The 18888-nt window shown below is 43.7% G+C and overlaps 1 protein-coding gene across 3 annotated transcripts; it reads right to left on the bottom strand.

Moving 5' to 3' along the window:
- Positions 1-735: 735 nt before the first annotated feature.
- GPR157 (G protein-coupled receptor 157) lies at positions 736-18663 on the bottom strand. 3 transcript variants are annotated; one of them, XM_069946831.1, is made up of 5 exons: positions 18469-18663; positions 16277-16677; positions 7740-7953; positions 3999-4190; positions 736-3160 (listed from the first exon to the last, which is right to left on the bottom strand). In XM_069946831.1, exons 2-5 carry the CDS (start codon positions 16657-16659, stop codon positions 2933-2935), a joined length of 1017 nt encoding a protein of 338 aa, XP_069802932.1. In that variant the 5' UTR covers positions 16660-16677; positions 18469-18663; the 3' UTR covers positions 736-2932. The 3 variants fall into 3 exon arrangements, with proteins under 3 accessions (XP_069802932.1, XP_069802933.1, XP_069802931.1); XM_069946832.1 differs by having other exon boundaries at positions 18402-18480; XM_069946830.1 differs by lacking the exon at positions 18469-18663 and adding an exon at positions 16853-17105.
- Between the last annotated feature and the right edge of the window lie 225 nt (positions 18664-18888).

The following is an 18888-nucleotide window of genomic DNA, read 5'->3' as shown; positions in this document are numbered from 1 at the left end:
CCCCATCCCTGCCTTTCTTTCACTAAGGCTAGTAATGGAGGCTCCAACGGGTGTTTCGATCACAGATAGTGCCCAAAATACTGGGCACAATAGTGCAGCACTTTTACTGTCAATACAAATGGGGAAAACCATGCCGGAAACCAGATTAAAGGGGAACTAACAGCAGGTTATACGAATCTAACCTGCTGACAGCCCCTGGGATGCCAAGGAGGAAGTTATGTGTGTTACCTTCCTCCTCAGTGCTGGTCTCGCGTGTTAGTCGGAGTAATCTTCGCCCAGGTGCCCTGTTAGGAGCACTGCTGCATCATCGGCTCACTCCTTCTAATGATAATCAATGGAGCGGGCAGGCCAGATGACATGGCAGTGCTCCTCACAGTGAATGGGAGCAAAAGTTATTCTGATTAACAGTGCAGCGCCGCCGCCGAGGAGGAAGGTAACACACATACCTTCCTCCTCGGCCTCCTGGGCACTATAAGGGGCTATGAGCAGTTTAGATTTGTTTAACCTGCTGGTAGTTTCCCTTTAAAGTCAGTGGGGTCCAACGGGCGCTTTTGGCTTCCGGCATGTAGTGGATCCACCAGCTCCATTTATTATTCTTCTCTTCCAATGATGGAGCAGACAAAAAACTATGCAGATCTGCACCTAGGAGTGTTCTTCTCACAAACCTTGTACTCACCACTTTATCAATGATGGAAAAGAATTTGTCCGTTTCTACATATAAACCCGACACAATGGTTATTTATAAATATGAAAAAAATTTATTTAAATTTTCCACAAACAGTTTCAAGTAACAGCGCTTCACTGGAACAGAAGCCAAAGTAAGGAATAAATGGAGTTCCCACAGAGCTGGCCATAGACATAAGATACTGCCCAGCCTTACATCACTAGCACGTTTTATTTTTTTAGATTCCTTATTATGGGGATTTTACAGTCATACTTGTTTACTGATCTATTCTTAGTGCAGATTCTATTTTTTACTTGACCTCTTACATTCCAGCAATACAGCGAGCCCTCGAGGAACATACCATTCCTCATCCATGGGTGCACGATACCTATTTGTTGTCATACAATTACTGCGGTGCCTTCCAGCAATCTTATGTCTATGACCACCACAGAGTCTGTGACGCACAAATTGCAGAATACAATTTATACACCGAACATATTTAAATTGGATACCAGGAAAGATAATTTCATGGCTAACCCCATTTGATCTTAAAAGATATGTCCAACTTTACTCCAATCTAAAATAAAAGGGAAAGCAGCTTTTTTAAACAGGCTGCTTAACATATCCTAACCGTTTAGAGTCTGCAGCTCCTATGCAGACCAATGTGTCTTCATAGTAACAGACAACAAATTCTGTGTAGTCTGATCTTACAGCTCTACTCCAGTGCATTCTTTTCTTGTAATGTACATCTAGTAGGCTGCATGGTATCAGACTACACAGGGTTTAGGTGTTGTCTGTTACCATGGAAACATAGATTTACACAGTACCTGTAAAAACAAAATTGTTGGATATTTTTAACCAAGACTGTTCACAAAGCTTCATGTTTTTATTTTGTTTTAGCTGCAATAAAAAAATTGATGTCATAAGTTGATTGAATATCAATATAACCACTGATGAGGTTTTCGGTGCAGATGCACTAATATGCGGCAGTACTGGAAAGAGGCAGTAGATTGCACATACCTAATCCAAAACCAAATGACCCACCAGCCGGTCAGTTAAACAGTGATCCAAAGAAATCTCCTGGTAAAGATCCTTGCGATCTCCAAGCATGAAGCAGTACACATACAAAACCACTCAAACATGGACGGACCCCAGAGTCTTGTAGTAAATATAGTTTGAAGGCACTATGATGTCTGAGGTCTTCAGTATTACCAACAGGTCAGTAAGAAATCATGAACACTTAGGAGTGTGAGGAAAAAAAGAAGTGCAAGACAAATTCATCCCCCTGTGAAAAGATTGCATAGTTCAGTCATTGGATCAGAGTAAAGAGAACATGGCTTCACTCTAAACATAATAAAAAATACTCTCAAAGAGACCAAGTTGTGGCACAGATATACATACAAAATAGCAGTGCTCCCTAACCTGTGGCTTTCTGGCTATTACGAAGCCACAACTCCAATCAGGTTGACAATGAAAGGAGTTGTAGTTTTGCAATGGCTGGTGGGCCACAGGTTGGGAAGCACTGCACAACAACAAGCGCAACCACAGAAAACCTACAACCCAAACCATTATAATATGAATAAAAGTGATACTACAATCAATGGAGCCTGGGTGTATGGTAGAAGTATGGAAGACTTCAAAGGTCACTTATGGGAGATTTTAAAAAAAAGACCCTTATAGGTAAATTCTATCACGGATTATAACCAACTGTGTACAGTAGTGGTCATCTTTATACAAAAGACTGCTAATGGCTGGCATGGGATCGGCGGCTTTAGACAGAGGTCATCAATGCACTTAGCACCAGTATGGTAAATAGCTCTTGGGCCAACTAGTGGAGTGTGTGTAACAGTGGAGTACACAGACAGGCAGGACTATATTATATCCTTTCAGGAGCCAATCTAACTTTTTCTGTGGCCAGGAAAGAACTGTAGATGTATATAAGGAATCGATTGTAAACAACCAGTCATACTGCAGTGGTGTACTGCCGACCTGGCTCCTGCCTCACAGAAAGGTAATGTAAACTCAGAACATTGGATTCATAAAGTGCACGTCATTGACTTATTCTACATGTCACATTCTATCGAGAAAATATCCTCTATGTAAGGTCAGCCCTGACACAGGGACACTGAAGCTCCACATACACCGCAAATCCTGATTCAGCCTTACACCAGTAAAAGAGGTAAAATCTATCCGCACTAAATGCAGCCTAAAGAGGAAGATGTATAGGATTTCCATAGACTCTATGACTGGCACACGGTAGCGGGATAATCAAGTGCTGGGCAGGTGAGGAGACCACTTCAGGCTGTCTTGGGTTTCTCCTGTTGAGCCGTAACCGGATGCGTATCCCTCAGACACGGCGCTCTCTCTGAAGTCATTCTGCCCTGTAGACTTGCAGCAGCAGCAACGGAGTGATGTCAGCAAACGCGTTCTGATGACGCGAGTGCACAGGACAAACATGATGCAGTTCGCTCCTCCTTGGAAACTATTCCCAATGCCCTGATGACGGAAAAAGACAAATATGTAAATGTATGAAATATAATAACACATCGTCCAATGCAGCAATGTACACCTTTCTACAATAAGGCCAAAATTATATACTTAAAGTGACACTGTCACCTCCTTTGTGCATTCTGACATCTCTACACAGGTGTAAAGAGTAAATTTAGCGGTTTTCATACCTTATTTTATATTATACGTCATGGTGCTTGTTCAAGTAAAAAGTCCTCTTTTATCAACTGCAGACTGTGTTAAGTGGGCGGGGCCTCGTGGCACTAGCGCCTCTTAGCCACGCCCATAACGCCACCGGTGCGGGGCTAAGTGGCGCTAGTGACTAAGTGGCGCTAGTGACTGTTGCCTATCTGACCCGCTTTTTATTATTTTTTGGACTACACATGGTGATCGTTTCATTAATCTACCCTTTGTTCATATTAATTATTTTTCTTGATGTCATATGTCATAGGGATACTGCTTAGGCAGCTTTGTTAAACCCATATGGTCCGGGGTCAGAGTGGTTGTTAGACCTTGCTGGTACGCCGGCGGGTCCTATGTTGACATTTTAAGTGTTTTTAATGTAGGGTAGTGTTTGGGGTTTGTCTCCCTTATTGCTTTACCCCTGCATAGTTTATGGTATTTTTCTGTATATTCTGTTATTGTCTCAATAAAGTTTCATTATGATGTGCTACCTTTTTGTGCATATGCTTTTGTCTTTTTGGGGAGTTGTCTGTTACTTATATGCATTGGTTTAGCACTCCTTACTTTTAGCGGTGCCCACTATTCCTATATATATTAACATATGATACGACCGGTTGGTATGATATGATATGATCCTACTTACATGCAAAATGATGAGGATGGGGTTGTGCACAGCTGCAGACCCACAGAGAGTCAAAATAAAGCGGATGGTGCTCCAGATACGGAGAAAGATGAAAATAATGGGGATGAAAATGAGCTTCTTGTCTGCTATGGTTCTGGGCTGGTAGACCGGAGCTGCCGACAGGATTGGACGGTATTCAGACAACGCTCTATGCTGAAGGAAGAAGTAAGAGGTCACACATGGGCAGCAGCCAGCACATAAAAACAAACACTGTTCACGTGAACGCTTGTAGGGAGTATGAATGGCCGAGTCTGGGAACTCCTATCAGCAGCTTATTAAGAAAGTGTCTTCATCCAGACGACTGACACATATCAATTATCATCTAGGTTATTGGTTGTAATATATATGTATGTATAATAAATGGAGCAGTGTTACACCCAGCCTTTCATAGCAAATATCCCAGATAGGACAAAAAACAATGTGTATTCACAAGATTCATTCTGGATTCATAAAACATCCCTCAACCTACATTACAAGAAATAATTGCTACTAATGACTTCCAGATCAAGTAGAGGAAGCGATTATAGAACCGCCTAGTAATTAGAATTTATAGAAGAAAAACAAAGTCTAAAGATGCAAATTAACTAGTAATTAAAGTGTGCATCCACTAAACCTATGGACTGTGGTTAGTGTAAGTATAGGCCTTGTCCCTTCTGCATTAGTTAAAGTTGTTCCCCATGACACCACCCTATCTCTGAACTCATGTCCACATCTGGAAACAACAGTATAAGGCTATGTTCACACAATGCATAACAACGGCCGCTGTTATATTGGACGAACACCAGGTCCGTGGTCGCATGTTCCTGCGGCCATCAGAGCTCAAAAGGTATGTTCACACTGAGCAAATGTGGCCGAATTCCGCATCAGAACCCCGCCTGCCTTAGTGTGACAGTGTTTCTCTATGGGAGGGCTTACGCACCTCTGCTCCCGCCACTCTCTATGCAAAGAATTGACATGTCCATTCTTTAAATGGAGAGCAACGCACGCAGCAGCGCGCATGCCCCCTTCCATAGAGAAACACTGTCACACTAAGGCAGGCGGGGTTCTGATGCGGAATTCGGCCACATTTGCTCAGTGTGAACATACCCTTTGAGCTCTGATGGCCGCATAGACATCAATTGACTAATGGATGCACGGACTGCCAAAAAAGGCAGTCCATGTGTGCGTGGACAAATAATAACGGCCACTGTTCATGCCCAGTGGCCGTTATTATTTGACATGTTAATTTCACGGCTTCAATGAACAACTCCTGTGCGGTGTGTGAACAGAGCGGTTGATTTCAATGCAATGCTTCCCAGGCTGGAAAGAATGGTTGCTGTTTTTCATTGGAAACAGTGGCCGTTCTTTTCAAAAATAGTACATAGTGTGAACATAACCTTAATTTGGAAGGTCTGATATGTTATCTATACTTGATTTCATATACTGTACATAAGAATGCGATGAAGCAATCATGAATGAGACGTAGGCCTGCAATCGGTAATGTTTGTGTCTTGTAGTTACATGTCTATCACTCATATTAGTTTACTTATCATTGGATTATTATACTATTATATGGCATCTAGTTCCATACATAGAATATTTGCTATCTAGTTTATACTTGATTCATTTTATTTAGCTATTGCTCCAGGGGTATCCTCCCCTCCTCTAGCCCACAGTATGCTCCTCCCTGTGATTTAAACACATCCCATAAGTTACAGGTAACCAGAATTACATATAACAGCAGTTACAGTAATATGTGTGCTATGAAAATAAATACTGCATATTGTGTGCCCCCTAGTGTTCTTATTAAGTAACACAAGGACAATTAGTTATTATAGCACAGACATTATGGTCACACACAAGCCCTCTTACACTTCTGTTAAACAGAATTCCCATCATGGATATACCTTAAGGGGATATTCCAGAGAATAAAACTTTGATAAAGTTATCTAAATATTTATTTCTTAACATTTATACATTGTGAGGCAGCAGTAAGGGACGACACAGCCCTTCTGATAGCACCAATCGCTGTGTCAGGACCTGGAGGGGGGGCTCAAGCCCTGGGTCCCGACAAAGTCACATATCGCTATTGATGATGCACGCAACGCTATCAATACTGAGCATCCCCTAATCTCTATTATAATTAGCATAGACATTAGTCCTTGAGGAAGCTGTTTGTGTCAGTAGCACTGCAGTCACAGCATAATGAACTGTAATTAACAGTTATCTCTGCTTGTTCTGCTACAGAGTAACATGCTTGCAGCACTAGTAACACAGGCTGCTTCCCCAAGTGTAATGTCTATTCTAATATGTATTAGAATAGACCAGGGGTGGGGAAACTTTTCCATGTCGAGGGCCGGTCGGGCATTAATAAAATCATTCGAGGGCCGCATACCGTGTGCGGCAGTTAGTAGCGGGGGTTTGCAGCACCCGGGGCAAGGCAAAGTATTGTTCCCCTAGTGCCCCTGCTATTGTAGTTAACCCCCAGTGATGCCCCTGCTGTTGTAGTTAACCCCCCCAGTGATGCTCCTTGTAGTCTAGTTAACCCCCAAGTCATGTCCCTGGTGGCCTAGTTAACCCCCATCAGGCATGTCCCTGGTGGCCTAGTTAACCCCCATCAGGCATATCCCTGGTGGCCTAGTTAACCTCCAAATAAAAAAAATAAACATCCCACTCACCTTACCTCCGCTCCCACGCTGCCCATGTCCTCTTCTGTCCCAGGTCCTCTGTGCCGGTCTTTCTCCTGCAGGCGGCGCGCGATGAAATGACGTCATCGCGCACGGCCCGCAGGAGACTGAAGACATGCGCCGTTCTGCTGGGGAAGAAGCCGGCATAGACAGCATCCTCCTGTGTCCGGCAGCTGTCACAGACACCGGAGGATGCTGTGTATGCCGGCTCCTTCCTCCTCCAGAGCGGCGCCCATCACAGGGGAGCTGCGGGCCGCATCGGGAGGTCTCAGGGGCCGGATGAGGCCCGCGGGCCGGAGGTTCCCCACCCCTGGAATAGACATTTGTAGAGGCTGAGTATCACTGATGCTGCATATTTGGCTGTGCTGGAACCAGGGCTTGAGCAGCCCTGCAGTTCCCAACACAACCACTGGTGGCAGCAAAGGGGCCATGTCACCGTACTTCTGTCACTCAATGTATAAAAATGCATAAATATTTACATTTCCTTTAAGAAAGTTAAAAAGTTATATAACTTTATTAAAGAAACATGCTGCAATACAACCTCATAAAATTCATCAGGGCTGCATTGCAGTTTTCAACATTGCCAGTGGCTGGGAGGGCTACCCCCAGTCTGACCCCCCCCCCACCCATCAGGAAGTGATAACATTTCCTAGCAATATGCCATCACTTCCTTTAGTAGAATAAATCTTTGACTCTAAATATTTTCTTTTTTTTTTTTTTCACAAAGGCTCAGAGTATGTATGTATGTATATGTATTGAACTAAAACTCCAAAAATATGGCAGGATTTATGCCGCTCCTTATAGAAAATTTTCCAGTTTGTGCTTGTTATAAGGATCTATATCCTCTGCTTTTACGCTTATGATAGTTTGGGGGATTGAAGAATATTTGCAAAACTATATACACTGCAAATGACTGCTGCTTGTTGACAGCTAGGTCACCTCTCAAAGAACCTGAAATGATGGTGATCTGTCTTGTCAATCATTTGTAGACAGTAATAAGAATAGGACAGAGAAGTAATAAGAATTCGTTTTTTACCGCTCTACCGATGTGCTTCTTTATTCGTAAGTACAGCACGGGTAAGACCAGATAGGCCAGGATCTCCCATGCCTTCCCGGCTAGCAGCATCCATATCAGCTTGTCTTCGGCTTCTATGTTGATCCAACACCAGCCAACCGAGACATAGGATGCATCGTATCCGATCTTCTGGAGGCATACAGCGGCCACAGTGATCACCAGAGGAACTCCCCAACTGTAGGCAAAGAACATAAAGTTATATAGGGGGCAAGTAGCCAAAATATTAAAAAAAAAATTATTAATAGAAGGAAAAAAAAATTACAAAAAAATTATAAAAAGTTGTAACGGCAAACACAACAGCAACACGGTGTAATAGAAAATAATATTATGCTATAGTAACAAGGAGAAGCCAAGGTAAGCGTGTGACTGATCTGGTATGCTATAAATATTCCCCTCTTACTGGGCAGGACGTCTCGGATTGCGGCTCGTGATACCAATGACACCGTCTATGTACTTTGTGTCTGGCTTCATAGGAGAAGCGCTGTGTTCGTTCTGACCCTGATCTCATATACAGAAGACCAGGCTTTTACTCTATTCTGTACAAAGCTCCTGAGTCACAATAAGGATTTATAGCTTTAGTGCACATAGAAAAAAATACACAAATACATATTCACACTAAAATGGCAGCTATCTGATTCGAAAGAATTAAAGTTTTTACATAAATTTGAAAAATGTACTGTATATGCAAAACAAATAAAGCAGTGATGTTATAAACTATTTGTGTTTTATCATCGTATACTATGTTTTCTGCTAATATATGTACTTATTCTCCCATCCTCTTCTTCCACTATTGAGCCCACCAGAGCCCCCTCCATCATGCAGAGCTATTATTTATTCTCCCCATTTTAGGGGTAGGACCAGAGCTGGACTGTTTGCCAGTAGTGCACACATAGGGATTTCCTCTCGCATACTTCTCTGGTCCTTTCTGCCATGCCCGGACATGGCCGAGAGATGATTTATGGTATGTGCACACTACAGAGTTTCTGCGGAAACTTTAATCGGATTTTCCAGCAGAAATTCCATAGTGTGCACATACCCTAACACAGTACACTACTATAGACAGCATGTGGGGGAAGATGGCTTACTGATACACTGAGTTTGCAAGGCAGAGATGCAAGAAACAGCAGCAGCATGGAAGAGGTTACAAATAAGCTAGACTGGGAGGGGGTCACACTGTAGTACTGTGGATACACAGAAGTAGGGACACTTGTATCTACACAGGGGAAAGCTGCCCAAAGCTCTATGGAATTTACTTGACCTTTAATGAACAGTGTGGATCATCTTCAGCAGTTACACAGTCCAGGCTTTCTCCTGGATAGCTGTCTGCTAAACACTTGTTCAACTAACACCTATCTTTCTCATTCCACCTACCTTTACTATTCTGGCAGCAGTTTCTCTCTCCAAGAACAAAAGGAAACTGAAGGCATCTGAAACCCCAACGAGCATGACCCCTCTTCTCTTCCCATGAGGTCATCAAACACATTAGATGGGCTATCAGCCCTGCCAGATTCAGGCCACACTTATCTAATGTGTATGGCCATTCGTGGACCTTAAAGGGGTTTCCCATGAATACCACTCCCTACCTACCCACAGGATGGGTGATAAGTGTTGGATTGCTGTGGTTCCTCTGCTGGGATCTCCCACCCACCATGACTATGGATGTTCTTTGTCAGACCGGACCAGCGCATTCAACTTTATGGGGCTGATGGAGAAAGTGAAGCTCAGGTTGTTATGAATGCCTCAAACCAATTACATAAATTTTTATTTTATTTTTTTTCTTGGTGTTTTCTCGTGGCACTGTTAAGAAGGCCTATTGGGAATAATAAAGCTTGGCAGTCAATGGTGGCTTATATCACTGTACTTAAAAAATCAAGCCAAAAAAAAACCCCCTTCAATAATGTTTGTATCACTTAGTTTTGTACAATTATAGAAACAAGTTCCCATTTATTACCTTGAGCCGACTGAGGGATAAAGTCTATGGGACAAACTTCTACTTATAGGACTAATCTGCTCAGTACTTAAAATATTACCAAAAACATCCATTATACCAATATGTTCATAGAAGTTGTGATTATAAGATCACATACCACATAGGGCCAAATTCCCAGGATAATCCACCCCTGACACACACCCGATTCCAGACTAAGCTGCTGGATATTCATAATAATCACCTCTTATGACAAAACCAGCATAAGAAATACTGCTGCATGTACAGAATAGCAACACTGTTGGATCTATCTATCTATCTATCTATCTATCTATCTATCTATCTATCTATCCTATCGTTCTGTGTATGAAGCACCTTTGCAGACCTATTTAATCCTCAGAATAGTGTGCAATAAGTATACTGTAAGGTAAGCCACTAGATAGAAAAAAGGTTACATTCATATCTAAACTTGACCCCAAGTCCATGGTATACATTTGCAAATCAAAAGAACCATATTCCAATGTATGCCATGGTGTCCGCCCACCAGGTCCATTGAGTTGGTGAGAATGCACCATCTAGTAGTGACTATTAGTGACATACCTATAAAGGCACAACCTAAAAGTAAAAGAAGTGAAACAAAAGTCAATCACCACCATATAACAGAACTTGTTCAATCCGTTCACAACTGTGACCGATGCCTTGGGAATAACTGACGTAACTTTGATGACATTTAGCGTAGAAACCCCAGATTGAACAATGAGGATAAATGTTCTGACATGTTTAAATGTGTTATCCAGCGCTACAAAAACATGGCTACTTTTTCCCCCATTTCTTGTCTCCAGACTGGGTGGGGTTTTGAAACTCAGTTCCATTGAAGTAAATGGAGCTTAATTGCAAACTGCACCTGAACTGGAGACAACAGTAGGGGGAAAAAGTGGCCATGTTTTTGTAGCGCTGGATAGCCCCTTTAACAATGACAAACTACTCTGATTCTATTTTTTTTTCTTCTCCAAATGTAAACTTTCCCACTTGAATTAAACAAATTCCCATAAGTGTGTACTAGCCGCCATTGACCCTGAAAGTGAGACGCACTTGTTGTTAAGAGCTTATGAAGAACACAGCAGATAAGGGTCATTCACATGTTGTAAGTCACAGCTCTGAATCCTGGAAAAGAGAATCAAGGTGTTTAAGAAAAAAAAAATTAATTATAATCTATGAAAAAAATTCTTTTATTTCTTCATTGCTGAATTTAGGCTTTGCCACCTGCTTGCACCTGATCTGTATACTCCTCCCTGTGACTGTGCTACTTTCTTAGGGTCCTTTTATACACACAGATTTATCTGACATTTTACTGAAGCCAAAGCCAGGAAAAGATTTGTAAAGAGGAGAAATCTCAGTCTTTCCTTTATGACCTGTTACCTGTTAACAGTCCATTCCTGTCTTTGGCTCCAAAAATCTGTCAGATAAATCTGTAAGTGTAAAAGGACCCTTATATAATCTTTGAGTTGTCCTCTTGTGAGATGCGTATATTGGATATGGCTGAATCAAAGAATAGCCATACAGTGGTACCAACCAACCAGAATCACTGGAGACCAGTTATCAGTATTACTATGACATTGTAATCATCTGACTTTCAGTTGGTAAACCAAGTCTACTACATTCTGCTTTCCTTCAATACAATGTAAAGATTTTAATCCCCATCCCCCCCCCCCCCCCAACCAGGCAATACCCAAAGCATATGCTTTTTATGCCACATGCTAGCAACCACAACAAGTCATGCTTCTGTGTTGTAACTTTGGCAGATATACAAGTTGCACAATAGTCACACACACAACTAGTGAATGACAACCAGGGCAGTTGTGCAATCACTTAACCCAGATGAAAAGTTCTGTCATGTCTATAATGTTAGAGCAGTAGAGATGAGCGAACCTGGAGCATGCTCGAGTCCATCCGAACCCGAACGTTCGGTATTTCATTAGCGGTGGCTGCTGAAGTTGGATAAAGCTCTGAGGTTGTCTGGAAAACATGGATACAGCCAATGACTATATCCATGTTTTCCACATAGCCTTAGGGCTTTATCCAAGTTCAGCAGCCACCGCTAATCAAATGCCGAACGGTCGGGTTCGGATGGATTCGAGCATGCTCGAGGTTTGCTCATCTCTAGAGACCAGACTTGGACAACCCTTAGAGGCCCAGCCAGCCAGGGCCGCTTCTGCCATGAGGCAGAATGAGTATTCCGCCTCAGGCGGCAGATTCTGCGCCCCTGCAGGGGGCGGCAGACAGCAGCCCTGCAGCCGCTCATCTGTCCTGCCGCAGCCGTCCGGTCCCGCCGCCAACGCTTATCGCTGTTCCCCGGCCACATTCCTGCGCCGTCAGTCAGCAGCTGTCATCGTCCTGCCCGGGGGCTGCGATGAGGGGACATCGGTGATTGTTGGTGGCGGGACGGGACAGCGGCTACAGAGCCGGGGAGACAGCAGTGAGGCAATAGGAGCTGCTTAGAGCTAGCGAGGGGGCGGCCGCCTGAGCTTTGCCTCAGGCGGCAGAGACCCCAGAATCGGCCCTGCAGCCAGCAATATACAGTATATATGTGACCGCAGTGATTTTTGCAGCATCAATATCATTGTGATCATATTGTGATCTCCGTCCTATGTGGGCGACTCTTCAAGCAGCCTATTCACCAGAGGGATTGTTTGTACTACTGCTACGCCTGTTGAAGCAGAGCTAGTATGCAAAACCTGTCAGGCGGCGGACACTATTATTAGTTGGTTTAGCAGGTTTGTCCTGTTTGAAATTACTTTCTTTAATGTTTTCATGAAGTTTAATCACAGCGACCAAAGATGAACCAAAAAACATGTGTCCAGCAGCACTAGAAAAAAAAGATATGTGGGTGCACATCTCACCAAACCGGACCCAGGTTCGTGTAGAGTAGCCAAGCAGAAGATGGAGACCGCACTTCCAAAAAAGTTCACACTTTTATTCACACCAGATGCAACGTTTCGGCTCAATGTGTAGCCTTTCACTGCTTGAGAAAGGCTACACATTGAGCCGAAACATTGCATCTGGTGTGAATAAAAGTGTGAACTTTTTTGGAAGTGCGGTCTCCATCTTCTGCTTAGCGACCAAAGATGATTCACAAAAAATGTCCATGGGAAAAAGTATATGAGCAGCGACCATATGAGACCCGTATATTACTTAATAGTATATAGACTTAAGTTCACCTATTGATGGCCCATCTATTGGAGATTGCATCTGGAGTCCAGCTCTCCTAATCTGTCAGACAAGGAGTTGTTGTTTGCTCTCGCGGTTAGAAACGTAGAAGCCGATCTCTGGCAGAGGTCACATGAAAATCTTGTTTACTCCCATTACAGAAGATGAGACGACCTCTGTCAAAGCATTCCTCAGCTAAACTGTGCAGCACCATTACTAATCCATGACATTAGAAACATCAACAAAATCAGAACAAATGACAGGACCGGAGGCTAAATATACAGCCGAGGACAAAGACTGGACTGTTCCCTCCGCTGACAATCTGCATATATGACCTGCCCACCAGGGAGATCAAGAGGGGACATTAACATTCATTGGCACTAAGTGTATGAACATTCTGGAGGAATTAAAAGTGTTCTCCACAATTTTAGTATGATATATTTTTAAAGGGTCTTGTTCACACTTCCTACTATACACTTGTTGTTCTACACATCTCACAGCTTTCCTTACATGCTCCTTTTTTTTTGGAAAGACACATACAGATGTAACATGCACTGAAATCGGGACATGTTGCTATATCCTTAAAGGGAAACTCCAGTGAAATACATAGATTTGTATGGTAGCGAATGCTAGTTAAATTTGGCTATGTTCACACTGAGGAATAGGTGCGGAACTTCAAGCAGATTCTGGGATAAAATTCACATGGAATCCGCTGGAAATTCCGCCAGTACAATATGAATATTGATATTTTCCACTGTGTATAATGGGCTTTCCTCTCATTCGGGCACACAGCGTAATTTCTGTTAGGAAAATTCCAAAGCGGATCAGTGTTCCGCCTCAAGAACTGACATGTCAATTCTTGGGCGGATTCCGCTAGAGGAATCCTATAGGAGTCAATGGGACTTGAATTCTGCTTGATTTTTGCTCCTATTTTGCTTTCCTCAGTGTGCACATACCCTTGTATAAGGGTAAAAACTAGAAAATACTAGTGCGTCATTCTCTGCTCAAAGAATTAACATGTCAATTCTTTGCACGGAGAGCAGCGGGAGCGAAGGCGTGTGAGCCCTCCGATAGAGAAACAGTCTCATTTGCGATTGTTTATCTTTAGTCGTTAAAAATCGTTTCATGTAATAGGATCCTAAGGGACCATTTACACAGAAAGATTATCTGCCAAAGATTTGAAGCCAAAGCCAGGAATGGATTTGAAAAGAGGAGAAATCTCAGGCTTTCCTTTATGACCTGATCTCTGTTTATAGTCTGTTTCTGGCTTTGGCTTCAAATCTTTAGCAGATAGATAATTTGTCAGATAATCTGTGTAAATGGACCCTTAAGACAGTATTCCACGCGGCGATGAAGAAGAGCAAACAAGCGCTATAAGCTCTCGTTTACTCCTCGTTCCCCGCTTGCTGCCGCCGCTATTTCACGTGTCGGCAGGGAGCGGGTGAGTGCCAAAGGGGTCGCCCGGGTGATCGCTAGATCGTCCGAACAACCCATAGAGGATAGCGCCGGTCTGCTGCTGCTGCTCCTATTCCACGGAGCATTGGCAGGAGATCGCTGCTATATCAATCACTTGTTTTTTAACATGTTTGAAAAACAAGCGACGCAACGATCAGCCGACATGAACGATGTCGGCTGATCCTTGCCCTCTATTCCACGGGACGATTATCGGCGGTAATGGCCAATATCGGCCGATAATCGCTCCGTGGAATAGGGCCTTTAGGCCTAAGTCTAATGCCAATCAATAATTTCACCTCTATCCATGTGATCCAGCCTTGTAAAAGCTCAGCAAAAAAAAGTGATCCCAATGAGCGATGCTAGAAATGGGGGGCAGCATCAGTCCAACTAAAAGGGCTTTAAGCGGTGTCGTTGGGAAAAGTAAAAGCACACAGGTATAATGTTAGGCAGGTTACGTTCCATTCTTACAACCTCAAATAGAAAGCGACATGCTAACTACATAACTATATAGATAGACTATATCTTCCCGCTGCAGGGTGGATGCAGTAAGAGATGCACCTATTCTAATAACTGCTAATAGAGGGGGAGCAGAGCGGGGGGACCCCTTCTCTGACATCCATATGTACTCTCTCTGTTCTGTCATCATTATCCCCTAAGGGTGAGGGGAAAGAGACAAGAAAATCGAGTTCACCACTTTATAAGAAGCATAAAGCAGAATCTCTCTCCCATTATAATAATGGCCTCTACATTCACAATGAAGAGGATGGAGACTATCCGGAGATCCCTGTCGGCGCTCTGTATAATCTGCTGTGTCCTCCACCATCGCGTCTTACAGCAGGATTAGCATTAATACCGCTCAGGATTTCCTGCTGACCTGCACTCAGACCCGTCACATTACTGCCGACACCGCAGCAGCTTTCAGTAACACTTCTGCAGAATAGAAAGAGGAAGGAACCGCACATGTGTGATCAAGGTTGTCATAAAAAGGAAGAATAACAATAGGATTGTCTGTAAATTAAATACCAGTTCTGTCTATTACAGTAAGTCCTGGAGGCTTAGAGGGGTAGTATAGACTCATTACCAACTATGCAATGGATAAAACAAAACTCGGATGAGACTTCCAGCTACAACTTAAAGGGATTTTTACTGCTGCTCACTTTGGAGAAATACAGACACCCAGGCAATACCATTCACATGCAAAGGAGTTCCCCAGAATTTTACGGCTTCTATTGAAATAATTTTCATAGGAAAATGAGTAACATAGTGAGCGTTGTACACAGTGAAAGTTCCCGGTTACTGTAGAAAGTCCGGTGATCATTGGTCAGTACAGGTGGTCTATTGGATTAACCTACCTGTGGACAGGTCAGCAATACTACATTGGTTGGGGACCGACTCCAAAGATTAGAGAAACGTAGCTGATTTCCTCCAAAAACAGCGCCACACCTGTACTCAGGCCGTGTGCGGTATTACTGCTTGGCTCTGTTTGCTTCAATGGAACTGAGCTGCACTACCAGACACAAACTGAAGACAAGAGTGGGGCTGTTTCTAGATGAAGCCAAATAAGTTGTTTTTTTTTTTTAAATCCTGAATTTCCCTGTAAGTTATATATTATACTCACAACTCAAAAGTCAAGGAGGCAGTGCCAAACTACAGCATGCCCACCTCCTCCCCTTCCCATTTGGCTTCCAGGACTGGGCTATGTATATCAATCAGTCAAGGTTCGGGATCCAGGAGGGGTGGTGGAGGGAGGAGGCAAGCATGCTGTAGTCTGGCACCGCCTCCTTGACTCCTGAGCATGTTATCGAGCTGATAGGGTTCCTTTAGATTGTCGCTTATGATGCTCATATATTTCAGCATTTCAGACCATGGGATCAATGCAAGGATTAGTCCTACTGTTGTTTTTACTAACCTGAGGAGATGGAACCAGTACACCATGTGCTCTGCCAGGCTCTGCTGGGACTGTACAATAGTGATATAGAGGTACAGGGCCACTGCCATAGTCCAGAAGAACGAGCAGGTGTTGGAGAAGGTGGAGAGAGCCCCCTGGGCGATGCAGTCCCAGGTTGTGGACCCAAAGTCTCGCAGGACTCCATAGAAGTAGGAGGCGGCCGATAATAAGTCAGCGACTGACAGGAAGAGAAGAAGCTGGCGAGGGCGACTCCGGAGCTCCGGCCAACGAACATGGGTGAAGATGATGAGTAAAGATCCCAGGAAGGAGAAAGCACAGGATAAGAGGACGATGACCTGCTCCACCAGGTTCAGGTTATCCTGCTGGTCGTCCAACCAAGCCATGAGGATCGGCAGCAAATCCTATGAAGAACAGAACCATCAATCACCAAGCAGGTCATTCTATACACAGCCATTCTATATACAGGGCCATCTATGGTCGAGTCCTCACCCTAATGCTAGCGTATGTATATGAGCTACATAATAGACAATAACACATATGATATCATTTCTAATTCCTATAATCTCCCATACTTACTGGTTTATAGCTCCACTTACTGGGTATAAACAGAAATCCTACCCGACAGGATGAGATCACGGTGAGTAATCGCCCTATTGTTACTACAGCCCATTCATACATTGAGTTCCTCAAAGACGTGTACATGATATATGATGTAATGACAGCCGATGCTGAGCCAGCAGATAGTACGGAGGAAGGGACAGATAGGGGACGTGGCAGAGCAACACGGCGGCTGCTTAACCCTTACTTATCCTTTACAGAGAAACAGCATAACACTGCAGTCGTGGAGCTGACCGACACACAACGCGACAGCCGAGGAGGCGACACACAACACAATATACATGGAGCTTCTTGATCTACAAAGCATTAAAGGTATAGACAATTGACCCTAAACCTGCCAGGTACACAAATGACAGATCCAGAACCCTCCAGGTGTGTTACTGGCAGACCTAGAACCTACTAGTTATGTAGCTGATTGACCTAGAATGATCTAAGACTTGTAGTGGATCAACCTAGAAGAAGGTGTATAGCACACAGTGAGCTAGAGGTGTGTAACTAAGTGAACTATAGCTCTGCTAGGTGTATAGCTACCAACCTAGAACCTGACAGACAAGTAGCAGACTGACCTAGAACCTAATAGTCATGTAGCTGACTAACCTACAGCCCAACATCCACGCCACAGATCAACCTATAACCTTTTTTTGATAAAAGAACGATGTACTGCAACTTTTATCAGCAGCAAATGTCCTGTATGTAACATTGTAATCACTGAAATATACAGCTACATGTGTGTGTACAGGGCTCTAGAAGAGAACTTCACTGCTGGACAGCTATACCGACCCTATGTAACTGTGAACAGTCCAGTGTCAGCAATCACAGTCCAGAGCTCTAGAAGAGAACTTCACTACTGAAGAGCTATACCAGCCCTATGTAACTGATAACAATCCAGTGTAAACATGTTAGCAATCACAGTCCAGTGTAAACAATCACAGTCCAGTGTAAACATGTAAACCAATCACAGTCCAGTGTAAACATGTAAACAATACCTATCCAGTGTAAACAATCACAGTTCAGTGTAAACAGGTGTGTGTACAGAGCTCTAGAAGAGAACTTCACTACTGAAGAGCTATACCAGCCCTATGTAACTGATAACAATCCAGTGTAAACATGTTAGCAATCACAGTCCAGTGTAAACAATCACAGTCCAGTGTAAACATGTAAACCAATCACAGTCCAGTGTAAACATGTAAACAATACCTATCCAGTGTAAACAGTCACAGTTCAGTGTAAACAGGTGTGTGTACAGAGCTCTAGAAAAGAACTTCACTACCAGCCCTATATAACTGATAACAAATCCAGTGTAAACATATTAACAATCACAGTCCAGTGTAAACAATCACAGTCCAGTGTAAACAATCACAGTCCAGTGTAAACAAGAAGTCCCATAAAAGGGCAAAACAATCAGTAAAGAATGATCCAATGACTGGTGACTGGGAGCTGAGCAGCAATCCCTCTAGTAATCCCCATGAGATAAAAGATACATAGTGATACACCGTGTGATACAGACTTAGATACAGGGCTGAGATTCCAGCAGGATAGTAATGCATTAGATACAATGGGGATCAGGCACTGACCTCCGCTCTTCTCTCCCGGATCTCCGCTCAGTGTCCCGCCGCCCGCCGTGTACAGGGAGGAGCCTCAACCCGGGACATCCGGAGAGCGCAGGAAACGTCCGCACGGCCGGGAGGAACGACAGGAGCCGCAGGATCAGGAGAGCCCCGGTACAAGCTCCAACTCTTCTCTATAGGGCGCTGTACACTGCCATCTGGCCGCTAGGGGCGCTGTGGTCCGGGATCGCTTCCAGTGCAGCGGGGGCAGAGCGAAGATATCACAACCTGGCAGCACTCTGCACTTCTACCCATCCGCCAGCAGGTGGCGCTGTGGCTCTGAGAAATCATAGGTCAAGAAGACGTTCGTGGGGTCATTTCTTGATGAATGTGATATTAGGCTGCTGGGGGTTGTAGTTCTACTTATTTGTGGAGGAAAACAGGTAT

Source organism: Dendropsophus ebraccatus, chromosome 12 (assembly GCF_027789765.1).
Source record: "Dendropsophus ebraccatus isolate aDenEbr1 chromosome 12, aDenEbr1.pat, whole genome shotgun sequence".
Taxonomy (NCBI): Eukaryota; Metazoa; Chordata; class Amphibia; order Anura; family Hylidae; genus Dendropsophus; species Dendropsophus ebraccatus.
The sequence above is the reverse complement of the archived record's forward strand: the minus strand, read 5'-3'. Positions and strand labels throughout refer to the sequence as shown.

Coding starts and splice junctions, on each gene's coding strand:
- GPR157 (XM_069946830.1), bottom strand. CDS start 16,978: ATGTACACGTCTTTGAGGAACTCAATGTATGAATGGGCTGTAGTAACA. Junction 16,678..16,852: donor GTAAGTGGAGCTATAAACCA/GTAAGTATGGGA, acceptor TGTTCTTCATAG/GATTTGCTGCCGATCCTCAT. Junction 3,161..3,998: donor CCATCCTCATCATTTTGCAT/GTAAGTAGGATC, acceptor TTCCGTCATCAG/GGCATTGGGAATAGTTTCCA.